This window comes from Molossus molossus, unplaced genomic scaffold, assembly GCF_014108415.1.
Source record: "Molossus molossus isolate mMolMol1 unplaced genomic scaffold, mMolMol1.p scaffold_m16_p_5, whole genome shotgun sequence".
Taxonomy (NCBI): Eukaryota; Metazoa; Chordata; class Mammalia; order Chiroptera; family Molossidae; genus Molossus; species Molossus molossus.
Window position 1 is genome coordinate 59,226,012 of NW_023425388.1, and position 12,733 is coordinate 59,238,744.

The 12,733-nt window shown below is 33.7% G+C and overlaps 1 protein-coding gene across 30 annotated transcripts in view; it reads left to right on the forward strand.

Annotated features, from left to right (window-relative positions):
- The window catches only part of DLG1 (discs large MAGUK scaffold protein 1), a 261,892-nt gene that overhangs the window by 230,993 nt on the left and 18,166 nt on the right, over nucleotides 1–12,733 (forward strand). For all 30 annotated transcript variants that reach the window (XM_036243175.1, XM_036243180.1, XM_036243182.1 and 27 more), the window contains 4 exons: nucleotides 1,257–1,298; nucleotides 4,422–4,472; nucleotides 5,342–5,443; nucleotides 5,682–5,854. In XM_036243175.1, the coding sequence (XP_036099068.1) occupies nucleotides 1,257–1,298; nucleotides 4,422–4,472; nucleotides 5,342–5,443; nucleotides 5,682–5,854 (368 nt within the window). The remainder of the gene's footprint in view (nucleotides 1–1,256; nucleotides 1,299–4,421; nucleotides 4,473–5,341; nucleotides 5,444–5,681; nucleotides 5,855–12,733) is intronic.

Consider the following 12,733-nt stretch of genomic DNA (forward strand, 5'->3'; position numbering starts at 1 on the left):
TTATAAGTTATAATTTTTTAATGTTTCTACTTTATTTAAAATATACATAATCATGCCCTGGCCGGTTTGGCTCAGTAGTTGGAGCGTAGGCCTGCAGACCAGAGAGTCCTGGGTTCGGCTCCCGCTAGGGACACACACCTAAATAAATAAATAAATAAATAAATAAATAAATAAATAAATAAATAAATAAAATATACATAATCATGATTAAGAAAGATATATCTTGTCTTTGCAGGTTAGAATAACATATTTATTACTATGACAACAAGAACTTCTTTCCACCTTTATTTGAAATCTTAAGTTCTACCGGTCTCTGAAGTTTTCAATAGTGCTACTTGATTTTAGGAGACTGTGGTGGTATGGTACACCAGATGATTTCTCCTGAAACATTTTCCTTTTCTTTTGTCTGACATAAGAAATTTAGATTTTTCCTCTCTGGAGAAATTTTGGGTTTTAGTTTTTATAAATAAAATTACAAGGGAAACATTTATTGAGCGAATACCTGAGATTACATTTACATGAGAACAGTATCTGGTATTTACTGAACAGTCAAGTTATGAAATAAGGTCACTTTTAGGAGGGGCCAGACAATTTGCATCTGGGTGTATTTGCTGTATTTTTTTGTTTTGCAAATCAGCCATTGTAATTTTCATCAAAGCAGAGTTCCTCAGAAATATTCATCTGTTTTCAAAGACAGTCCCACCTTCTGGAATTCCCTTCCATTTAACTTTTATTGGGGCATCTGAATCTGTGATGTCTATAATGCTCTATCTGTATGATCTCAGGAACATGGATTTTCATTTTTTTTCAGGAACAAGAAAGAAGCTGAACTAAAAACAAAATTTTTATTTTTTAAGACACCCCTCCATAAAAATGGGCATCTGTTCAAATATAACTTGTCTCCTTTGTCAGTCATTACTATTTCATACACTAAATGGTGCCGTTTTCTCTTGTAGGGTTTTATGTCTACAGTTCGACTAATTTAGGACCTCTTTGTTCATAAACTGTGTTGTACAAAAATGAGACATTGTTCTTAATTATGGAGTTTTTTTCCTTGCTAATTCATATTTATTTATTTATTTGAAAAAAGTTAAACTTTTCCAAGAAAATAAAAAAAAAATTTTTTTTAATTTATTGGGTATGTGTAGTTTATATCTCAACATTTTGTAATGTCATCTTATGTTTATTTTGATAATGTGTTTTTTTAAAACTCATAACACTGTATTTTCTTTATTTTCATTGTCCTTCAATTTCAGAGCATGTAACTTCTAATGCCAGCGATAGTGAAAGCAGTTACCGTAAGTGTTTTAAGTACTTGTTCTTTTGTAATCTCAACTAATATATATGCTTTGAGGATTTTTTTCCCCTTAGTGATGTGTTCTAAAAACTGAAAATTCGATACTTAATCTTTTAAAACCAGGGAGAGCCAACTAAAATTCAGAAAACTTGAAAAATAAAAGCATACTATATGTACAGAAATTACTTACCAAACTTTTAATAAAATACTAAAATCCTTTTTACAAACAGTGCTATTTGTGAACATAGTACATATATGTGTATATGTGTGGATATCTTTAAAAGAAGTAAATATCTGGTTAAATGAGGGGTAAACTTATATTTTGCCATTTTCTTTAGTACTTATTTTGTTTAAACATGAGCATTAAGTTATTTTTCAGTAAGGCTAAATTATAATTGACTTTATTTCCTTTTTTAGTCTCTGTCACCAGAATAACTGATCTGGGTCAAGTTATTGTTTATCACCAGTCTTTGGTGAATATAAGAAATGATGAAGGAAAAATTTTTAACAGTTGTTCAGGCAATAATACTGATTTTTATTTTTGGTGTCTTGTGTTACATTCTTGGTATTACAGTTGATCCTTGAACAACACGGGTTTGAACTGCACAGTTCATTTATATGTGGATTTTTTTTTTCAATAAATACTGTAAATGTATATTCTTTTTTTTTGTTTTTTAGTATTTTCTTAACATTTTCTTCTCTCTAGCTTACTTTACTGTAAATATTTTTATAGTATATAATACACATATAAAAGATGTGTTAATCGACTGTTGATGTTATCAGTAAGGCTTCCAGTCAACAGTAGACTACTAGGAATCAAAAGTTATATGCAGCCCTGGCCGGTTTGGCTCAGCGGTTGGAGCGTCGGCCTGCGGTACAGAGAGACCCGGGTTCGGTTCCCGCTAAGGGCGCGTACCTCGGTTGCAGTTTGTCCCCGGCCCTGGTTGGTCGTGAGGGTGGCAGCCACTCGATGTGTCCCTTCACATCGATGTTTCTCTCTCTCTCTCTCTTCCTCTCTCTCCCTCCCGCTCTATCTGAACAAAAAATGGAAAAATGTCCTCAGGTGAGGATAAAAAAAAAAAAAAAAGTTATATGCAGATTTTTGACTGCGTGGGTACTCAGTATCCCTAACCCCCAAGTTGTTCAAGAGTCTACTGTATTTTATGAAGTGAACTATACAAACATGTGAAGTTTTTAAGCAGATTTGGGTGTGGGAGGAGGGGAGAGTGCATGAATATTGTCAGTTCTAGCACCTTAAAAATTAAAATTGCTTTTATAATTTTATGTATTTTTTTTTTTTTACTGCTCGCTAATATGAAAGTAATCTTGATTACAGATGAGTATGGCTGCTCAAAAGGTCCATCCTGTTAATATCAGTTCCTACTATTTCTCATGTTGACAATATATACTTTTAACCCTCACTCATTTGATTAGGTGTTTTTTTTTTCTATATAATAGTTACTTAATAATTTTCCTTTTTTGGTATGGGAATGTGGTTTCTTATATTTTTGCATTTTATTATAATCAGAACTCATCATAGAGTAGTTGAATAGCCTTCTAGACTAAAATGAGGTCATGAAAGTATATACTGTCTGTCTCACCATTTGCATGAATTATTAGGTGTGGAACATTCAAGTTGCATGTTTTTGCTGATATGTAAACCATGTTTTATATACAGTACTTTGAAAAGCAGCTTGTAAATATGTATTATATATATCATGATAATAAACTTGAAACAATGAAATACACTTTTAAAACTGGAAAGAATATTTAAGAGATCTGCAGCTGTATAATATAAACCATTGACAAATTTAGTGAAAAGGTTGTTAAAGAATCTTGCTAATCAAGGAGAAAATCTTTAAATAAAACATTATCCAGTATTGATTGGTTTTCTTGAACCACTAGAATGAATAGCCCTTCCTATTTGTTTTCTACACATTTCTCTGCGTGTGCCTGTGTGTGTTAACCTGTTAACCGAGTGGGACGTATAAATACATCAAACGTTGCATACAGTGAAAAGGGAATTCCCCGGTTATTCCCCGGTTAACAGGTTTAAGAAATCCTGAAATTGTTAACTCTTTCAGTTCTTTCAATTGAGACGAGATATGATTTTTAAACATTTTTATTTACGACATGCTTAAGCTCTAAACCTTTAATGTTAGAAAATTTCATTTAACTTCTAAAGTGTTTTTAAGATCAAAGCAAAATATATTTTATCTCCTTTACTATCTGTGTGACTTATTTGAAGGGAAGGATTTAATTGTTATCTAAAGATTTTTTTTAACTTATTGTAAATGTAATTTTTTAAAAATTGAATAAATGAATTATTAAGAATTTTTATTAGTGAGATAGTGACAGTTTTACCTTTGCATTAAAATTTTTTTATTGTAGCTCTGGCCGGTTTGGCTCAGCGGTTAGAGCGTCGGCCCGTGGACCAAAGAGTCGTGGGTTCGATTCTGGCCAAGGGCATGTACCTTGGTTGCAGTTCATCCCTGGCCCTGGTCGGGGTCATGTGGGAGGCGACCGATGTGTCCCTCTCATATTGATGTTTCTCTCTCTCTCCCTTTCTCTACCCACCCTGCCCCCACTCTAAAGATATTTGAGAAAATATCCTCAGGAGAGAATTTTTTTTTTATTGTAAAATAGTTGTAATTATGAAAATATATATGTATTCTGTTAAATATCAAACCTGGAGAGACTAAAAAAGCTGCATATTCTTAATAGCAGTAAATTACCTAATATACACATATATAGAACTGCTCATTAAAGTATTAATCTTTAAACGATTTAAGGATTATTAGTTCTTAGATTAATGTCACATACTTCATATCACAAATGAAGATTTTAAATAGATCTAATGATAATCTGTGAACACAATAACAGAAAGGTACTTATTAAATACATAGCACATTTACATTTTGTTTTTACATTTATCAAACTTTATGGCTTTGTGATTTGCCACTTTTTCTTTACTAAAACTTGCTAGAAATCATTTATAAAGTATCTTTTCCTACATCTTTGCTATTTTCTCAGGAAAATCCTAGTTATTTTTATATGTATGAAGAATTAGATTAGCATTGTTATCTTTACAGATTTTCTTATCTGTATTTTAACTTTCTGATAGGTGGTCAAGAAGAATATGTCTTGTCTTATGAACCGGTGAATCAACAAGAAGGTTTGTGAAGCCTGTTGATGCTTTATAATCTTTCAATTTGGGAAATAGGTTTAGCTCATACCTCAAAAAGATGTTGTTAGAATTTTACAATTTTTAACTATATGTATAAATGTAGAACTTTACATGTATTTTAATGAAATATGGTTTTTAGCCAGGGTATATTAGAATCTAGTGGTTTTGTATTGGTGTTTTATTTGCTAAGTAACTTCTTTCCAGTGTTCATAAAAGTATTACTATCCCTCCAGTGACCCTTGTTCAAAATCTTGGAAGCATCTTTGATCTTTCTTTGTTCCTTACCTACCTTGTCCAATCAGTTTCTAGGAACTATTTATTCTTCTATTATATCTTTCTTATTTATCACCTCCTTGTCATCCCTCCTACCACAATGTTAATTCCAACTCTAACAACTAATTTCTCTTCTTCCGGCATGATCCCTTACAATCCATTTTATACACTTCTATTAGGTTATCTTTCTAGATCACTACTGTGATTTTATCACTTCTTAATACTCAGTTTCTTTTTGTCCTTCTTTGATCTGCTTCCTTACAATTTCTACTTCAAAAGTGATTCCTAAAACACAGTACTGTGATTTCTCGTTTGTAATGAGATGATGTTAGCAATGTACAGAAACTGTCTGCTAAAATGCTAGCTTTAACTTGGTTGAATTTCAACTCTATGACTTCCAACAGGAGGTTGACTTAAGCTTAAGATCTTAGTGAAGGCTTATGAACTAGCAAGTTAGGCATCATTGGTAGAGAAAGGGAACACAAATTTTTCATAACTGTTAGGAATACTGTGTTCTCTGATAAAATAAAATACATTGATTATTTTAGTGTTTATTTCTTTTAACATGCAGTTTATCTTTATAGTTAATTACACTCGACCAGTGATTATATTGGGACCTATGAAAGACAGGATAAACGATGACTTGATCTCAGAATTTCCTGACAAATTTGGATCATGTGTTCCTCGTGAGTAACTCACATAAAAATTCTTAATTATTGTTCTTAACATTTTTTCTCTGTGGTAAAAGTAAACATTACCATTTTTAAATGGTTTCTATTGTTATTTTACCAGTTATTCCTCCATATTATTGTCCTTTTACAAATTTAAATTAATCTCTTTTGTGTTGAACTTTATAAAACATTTAAGTAAAAAAGGGATTTGTCATATTTTAATACTAAATACTTTAAGCTCTTTCTATTAAAGATACTACTAGACCAAAAAGAGATTATGAGGTAGATGGAAGAGATTATCATTTTGTGACTTCAAGAGAACAGATGGAAAAAGATATCCAGGAACATAAATTCATTGAAGCCGGCCAGTATAACAACCATCTGTATGGAACAAGTGTTCAGTCTGTGCGAGAAGTAGCAGAAAAGGTAAACATCAAAATGATCTCAGAATACAGTTTCTAATTAAATATGCCTTGACAGTATGAAAGAATGATGGGATAGAAACTTTTAATTCATATTTTTGAAAAAATACAGATGTTGCAGCATTGATTAATGTTATAAAAACTAGTTGTTTTAAGATTCAGTCATACCACCAAATATAAAGCAATAATTCAGCATCTCTGTAAATGCTACTTTTTCTATGAAAGGTTTGGTTAATTCTAATTAGTTGGGGGTTTTTTGTTTGTTTGTTTGTTTTGGTACGTGCCCTTAGTGGGAACCGAACCCGGGACTCTCTGGTCCGCAGCCCCACACTCCAACCACTGAGCCAAACCGGCCAGGGCTGATTAGTTTTAAAAATTGAAAAAAATGGAAACATCACCCTGGCTGGTTTGGCTCAGTGATTAGAGCATCAGCCTGAAGACCAAGGGGTCTCGGGTTCGATTTCCAGTCAAAGGCACATACCTGTGTTGCAGGTTCAATCCCCAGCCCCAGTCAGGGTCCTACAGTAGGCAACCGATTGATGTCTTTCTCACATTTCCCCCTCCCCCTCTTTCCCTCCCTCTCTTCCCCTCCCCCTCTTCCCCTTCCCGTCCCCACTTCTCCCTCCCCTTCCCTCCCTGCCTTCACTCTATCTAAAAATCAGTGGTAAAATATCTTCAGGTGAGGATTAACAAAAACAAAAAAGGAAATGTTGATGATGGCAAGAATTTGAGAAAATCGAGAAGTCTTAGATATTAGTGGGGACAGAAATTAATAGAATTTCTTCTGAGAACAGTTTGGCAATGCCTACTAAATGCATATATCTTATGACTCAGAAATTCGACTTTTTGGTATCTTGGTAGCGATTCACACATGAGGATCCTGTATAAGGATATTCATAGTACTGGCCACTTTATTATAATAGTGAATTAGTAAACATAATAACATGCATGGGAATGATACATCTACAGTGGTTTTCCTTATGGAAGAGAGGGAAAGAAATTGTAGCTTTAGTTTTATTTGTAATGTTGTATTTCTTTCAAATTTATTAAAAATTCAAAACCTAGCTCTGGTCAGTTTGGCTCAGCAGTTAGAGCGTCAGCCCTCAGACTAAAGGGTCTCAGGTTCGATTCCTGGTCAGGAAAATGTACCTGGGTTGCAGGTTTGATCCCCAGCCCCAGTCATGCGGGAGGCAACCAGTTGATATTCTTCTCTCTCCCCCTCCCTGCTTTCCCGCTCTCCAAAAATGTCAGTGGAGGAATATCCTCGGGTGAGGATTAACAAAGAAATAAAAATCAAAAACCAGGAAGAGATAAACCAAAGAACTTATATGCATATATGCCTAACCAATGGACACAGAAAACAGTGTAGTGAAAGGGGGTGGGCAGGAGTGGGAAGGAGGGTGTCAGTTGGGGGGACAGGAGGACCATCTGTAATACTTTCAACAATAAAGATAAAAATTTTTTTTAATTTCAAAAAACACACCCTCAGCCTAACTGAAAGACAGAATATTCAAACTTCAAATTACTGGTAAATAAAAAGTAAACAACAAATCACAGCATGCTATTTCTTGTACAAACCTTGTGGAGAAGAAAATACCCAGAAGTTCCACAAAGTAAAATATTGCAATTAATACTCAGATCACAATGCAAAAAAAGAGCTATAAATTGTTAGAAAATTCAAAACAAAAAGGTCTGCACAACTGGAAATTTTAAAACCACCTGTTAACTCTTAAATGAAAGAGAAATACAGAGTTTCTTAAAAATAATAGTGAAAATAGTACATATCAAAATTCATGGAAGTGATTAAAGGAAAATTTACTGCCTTAAAATTTTTTCCAAACAAAAAATGAATGAGAATAAATAAACTAAATCCCAAGTCACATAGTATAAATAAAAGCTGAAATTATGTGGTGTGCCAAAGGAAATAGTAAAGATCAGAGAGGAAACTAGTAAAAAGAAAACAGAAAAACAATAGATAAGTCAATGAAATCAAATCCGGTTCTTTGACAAGATCAAAGTCATTGATAAACCTTTAAACAGGTACAGATTACCAATATCAGGAATGAGAGAGGTGACAGAATATAAATGTTAAAAGAAAAAAAATCGGAGGATATTAGAAACAGCTTTTTACCAATGAGTAAACAATTTAGATGAAATGGATAAATTCCTAGAAGAAATAAACTAAGCTCACTCAAGTAGAAATAGATCATTTAAATAGCCCCATATCTATTAAAGAACTTGATTTTTATCTTAAAACCTTTTTAAAAAGAAAACCCCAGTCCCAGATGGCTTCCCTAATAAATTCTACCAAGCATTTAAGAAAGAAGTAATAACTGCTTTCTCCCATGAAATTTAAGTGGGGATACTTCCCAAAACATTCTGGGAGTCCAGCATTACCTAGATTTCAAAACCTGACAAATTACAAAAAACTGCAGATTGATATCCCTCATGAATATAGATGCAGAATTTCTAAACAATTTTAGTAAATTGAATCTAACTATATAAAAAGTATAATATGTTGCCTTGGCCAGTTTGGCTCAGCAGTTAGAGTGTCAGCCTGCGGTCCAGAGAGACCCGGGTTCAGTTCCCGCTAAGGGCACGTACCTTGGTTGCAGTTTGTCCCCGGCCCTGGTTGGTCGGGCAAGTGGCAGCCACTCGATGTGTCCCTTTTACATTGATGTTTCTCACTCTCTCTCTCTTCCTCTCTCTCCCTCCCACTCTGTCTGAACAAAAAATGGAAAAATGTCCTCTGGTAAGGATAAAAAAAAAATTTTTTTTAATATATATATAATATGTCATGACCAAGTAGTATTTATCCAATGAATGCAAGGTCAATTTAAATATTAGAAAATCAGTCAATGTAGCTCACAGTATTAAACTGAAAAATGAAAAGCATATGATCACCTCCATAGTTCAGGAAAAGCGTTTAACAAAATCAACATCATTCTTGATTAAAACTCTCCACAAACTAGGAATAGAAGAGAACCTTTTCAAACTGATAACATTCAAAAAAACCTACAGCTTTCATTATACTTAATGATTTTTTTAAATATGTTTTTTATTGATTTTATTAGAGAGGAAGGGAGAAATAAAAACATCAATGTGAGAGAGATACATCGATCAGTTGCCTCCTACATGCCCCCGATTGGTGATCGAGCCCCACAACTCGGGCATGTGACCTGACCAGGAATCGAACCAGGACCTCTCAGTCCATGGGACAATGCTCAATCCACTGAGACACACCCACTGGGCATACTTAATGATTTTTTTAAAACGATGCTTTCCTCCTCTAAGTTCAAAAATTTGTCAAGGATATCCACTCTCACCACTTGTTTTTAACATTATATTAGAGGTTCTAGCCAGTATAATAAAGCAAGAGAAAGAAATAAAAGTCATCCAGATTGTAAAGGAAAAAGTGAAATCGTCTTTATTTGCAGATGACATGATGGTCTATGTAAAAAATAGGATAGAATCTACAAAAAAAAGAGAATCTACAAAAAAAAGAGAGCTACTAGAGCCCTGACCCATGTAGCTCAGTTAGTTGGAGCATCGTCCCCATGCATCGAAAGGTTGCGAGTTTGATTCCTGATCAGGTCACATAACGTGGGTTTCGGGTTCAATCCCTGCTCCAGGTGCATACGGAAGGCAACCTACTGATCTCTCTTCCCCGCTTTCTTCGCCTCCCCTTTTTCTCCCTCCCCACAATTGGGCCAAAATAAAAAGAAAAAAATTGTAAAAGCTACTTGAACTAACTAATAAGTTTAGCAGGGTTGAAGGAAACAAAAATCAGTTGTATCTCTATATACCAGACCAATCATAAATTGAAATTTTGAAAACAATTTTATTTACAGTGGTATAAAATAATATTAAATACTTAGTAATAAAGCTAACAAAAGATATTCAGCCCAGTATACTAAAAACAAAGCATTGCTGAGAGAATTAAAGGCCTAAATAAATGGAGAGATACACTATGTTCATGAATTAAATACTCAATATTGTTTAGATATTAGTTCTCTCTAAATTGAGCATTAGGCTCAGTATAACCCCAATTAAAATCCCAATGGACCTTTTTGTATAAATTGACATGCAAATTCTAAAGTTTATATGGAAATGCAAAGGATCCAGAATAGTCCAAACACCCTTGAAGAAACACAGAAATGAAGGACTCTGCTCTGTATCAAGATTTATAAAAATACAGTAATCAGTATGATACTGGCATGAAAACAGGCAGTATAACAGACTTCCAGCTTTAACGGATACCCCGTCGCCCAAATTAGTCTGTTATATCCAGGTATTGCTATATAAAGTTATAGAAATTTCACACTAACCTATCATGAAGAAAACAAGACTAGTGGTTGCTTGGGGAGAGGTAAGAGATTACAAAGAGGTATAAAGAAACTTTTGATGGTGAATGGTATATTTATTATCTTGATTTTTTGGGTGATTTCAGGGTGTTGACGCATGTCAAAACTTATCAGAGTGTGACCTCGCTGGGTGGCTCAGGTGGTTGGAGAGTTGTCCCGTGTACCCAAAGGTTGCGGGTTCAATCCCTAGTCAGAGTGTGTACAGGAAGCAACCAATCAATATTTCTTTCTCACATCAATGTTTCTCTCTCCCTCTCTCTCCATTTCTCTCTCTCTCAAAAAAAAAATCAATAAAAACATATCCTCAGGTGAGGATTTTTTAAAAATTTATCAGATTGTATACAGGCATACTTCAGAGATATTGCAGGTTTGGTTCCAGTCCACCACAATAAAGTAAATACCTCAGTAAATCAAGTCACATGAAATAGTTGCTTTCCCAGTACATATAAAAGTTATGTTTATACTGTACTGTAGTCTGCTATATATACAATAGCATTATGTTTTTAAAATGTACATTAACTTTCAAATACTTTATTACTCAAAAATGTTAATCATCATCTGAGCCTTCAGAAAGTTGTACTCTTTCTGCTGTTGCCTCTATGTTAATGAAAATGTATTGTTTGCAAAGTGTAAAAAAGCATAGCACAATAAAACGAGGTATACCTGTACTTTAAATTCATGCTGTTTATAGTATGTCAATTATGCTTTAATCAGGCTGTTTAAAAAAAAACCAAAAAAAACTGACAGTCCTCCTGGTGCTTTGGTGGGGGAGGAGAACTTACACCTTTAATTTTATATTGTTTCTGAACTACTTAAATTTTGTTACTCGCATAAATCCTTTTCATAATAAAAAGTTTTTCAAAGAAATTAACAAGGTAGAGGTTAGAAAAACTGAAGATCAAAAAAAAATTTAACACCATAGACAAACCACTAACCTGATTTTTTTAAGGAAAAATTATAAATAATAGAAATGGGAAATGACAGAAACATAACCATTGAAATACTCCCACTCTGTCTGAAGATAAAAATGAGAAAAAGTATCATCAGGGGTGAGGATTAAAAAAAAACTTAAGTAGCAGTATATAAAATTAATATGCAGAAATTAATAGCCTTCATTTACATGAACAATAGCTAGTCAAAAGATGATAGAAAAATTTATAATATAAGAAATAGAATATAAAATACTTCATAAATTTATTAAGAGATCTACAGACTTATATGGGAAAATCTATAAAACACTCCTGAAAGACAGAATGTTAGACTTGAACAACTGGAAAGACATCCCTTGTCCTTAAGTATGACAATTAAATAGTGTAAAGCTCAGTTCTGTCTAAGCTAATTTGTGTGTGAGCACAGTCCCAGTAAAATACCTACCAGCTTTCTTATGGGACTTGATAAGTCAAATTGAAGTTTATATGAGAGGCGAGAACAAACAAAAACCTATGAGGGATTGCAACCCTTCCAGATATTAAAGCATACTATAAAGTCGTCTTAATTAAAACATTATGGTACTCATCCTCACACATGAATAGACAAACCAGTAGAATAGAGACAAGAATCCAGGAAAGACCCAAATACATATGAAGATATAATATATGATAAAGGTGCAATCCTCAGTCACTGGGGTTTTTAATAAAAGACTTCTTGATAAATAGTGCTGGAACAGCTGAAAAAAATTAATTAAAACCATACTTCACACCATACACAAAAGTTGGCTCTAATACAGTTGACAGAAGAAAATATAACCTGTTTATAATGCAAGTTTTTAACATTGAATTAAAATTCAGATGCAATAAGACTTCTTAATTTGATCACATTAAAAATAAAAAAGGGCCCTGGCCGGTTTGGCTCAGCGGTTAGAGCATCAGCCTGCGGTCTGGAGAGACCCGGGTTCGGTTCCCACTAAGAGCACGTATCTCGGTTGCAGTTTGTCCCCAGCCCTGGTTGGGTCGTGTGGGTGGCAGCCACTCGATGTGTCCCTTTCACGTTAATGTTTCTCTCTCTCTCTCCCTCCCTCCCTCCCACTCTATCTGAACAAAATATCGAAAAATGTCCTCAGGTGAGGATAAAAATAAATAAATAAATAAATAAGGTTTTTACTTGGCAAAAACAATTGGAAAGCACTGTTACCAAGGTCATAAAACAACTAACAGAGAAAACATTTGCAAGCAAAGGGTTGATACTCTAAATATATAAAGAACTCGTAAAGATTAAGGAAATAGAGGCCAAAAATCTAATAGAAAAATGGACAAAAAATATGAATACACAAATTCAAAAATAAGATATAGAAATAATAAATTAGAAACTAATGAGATTGGCTACCTCCAGAGGGATGGGAGGTTAGGAATGAGCTAGAAAGGATAAAGGGTGTGATGGTTTCTTCAGATATACCTTTGACTTTTAGAACTATGTTAACATTTTATACATTTAACAAAAAATTAAAAAGGAAGGTGAGGGAAATGCAAAGTGATATACAAACAGGAACTAAATTATTCTAACTAGTTTTCAGATAAATACAT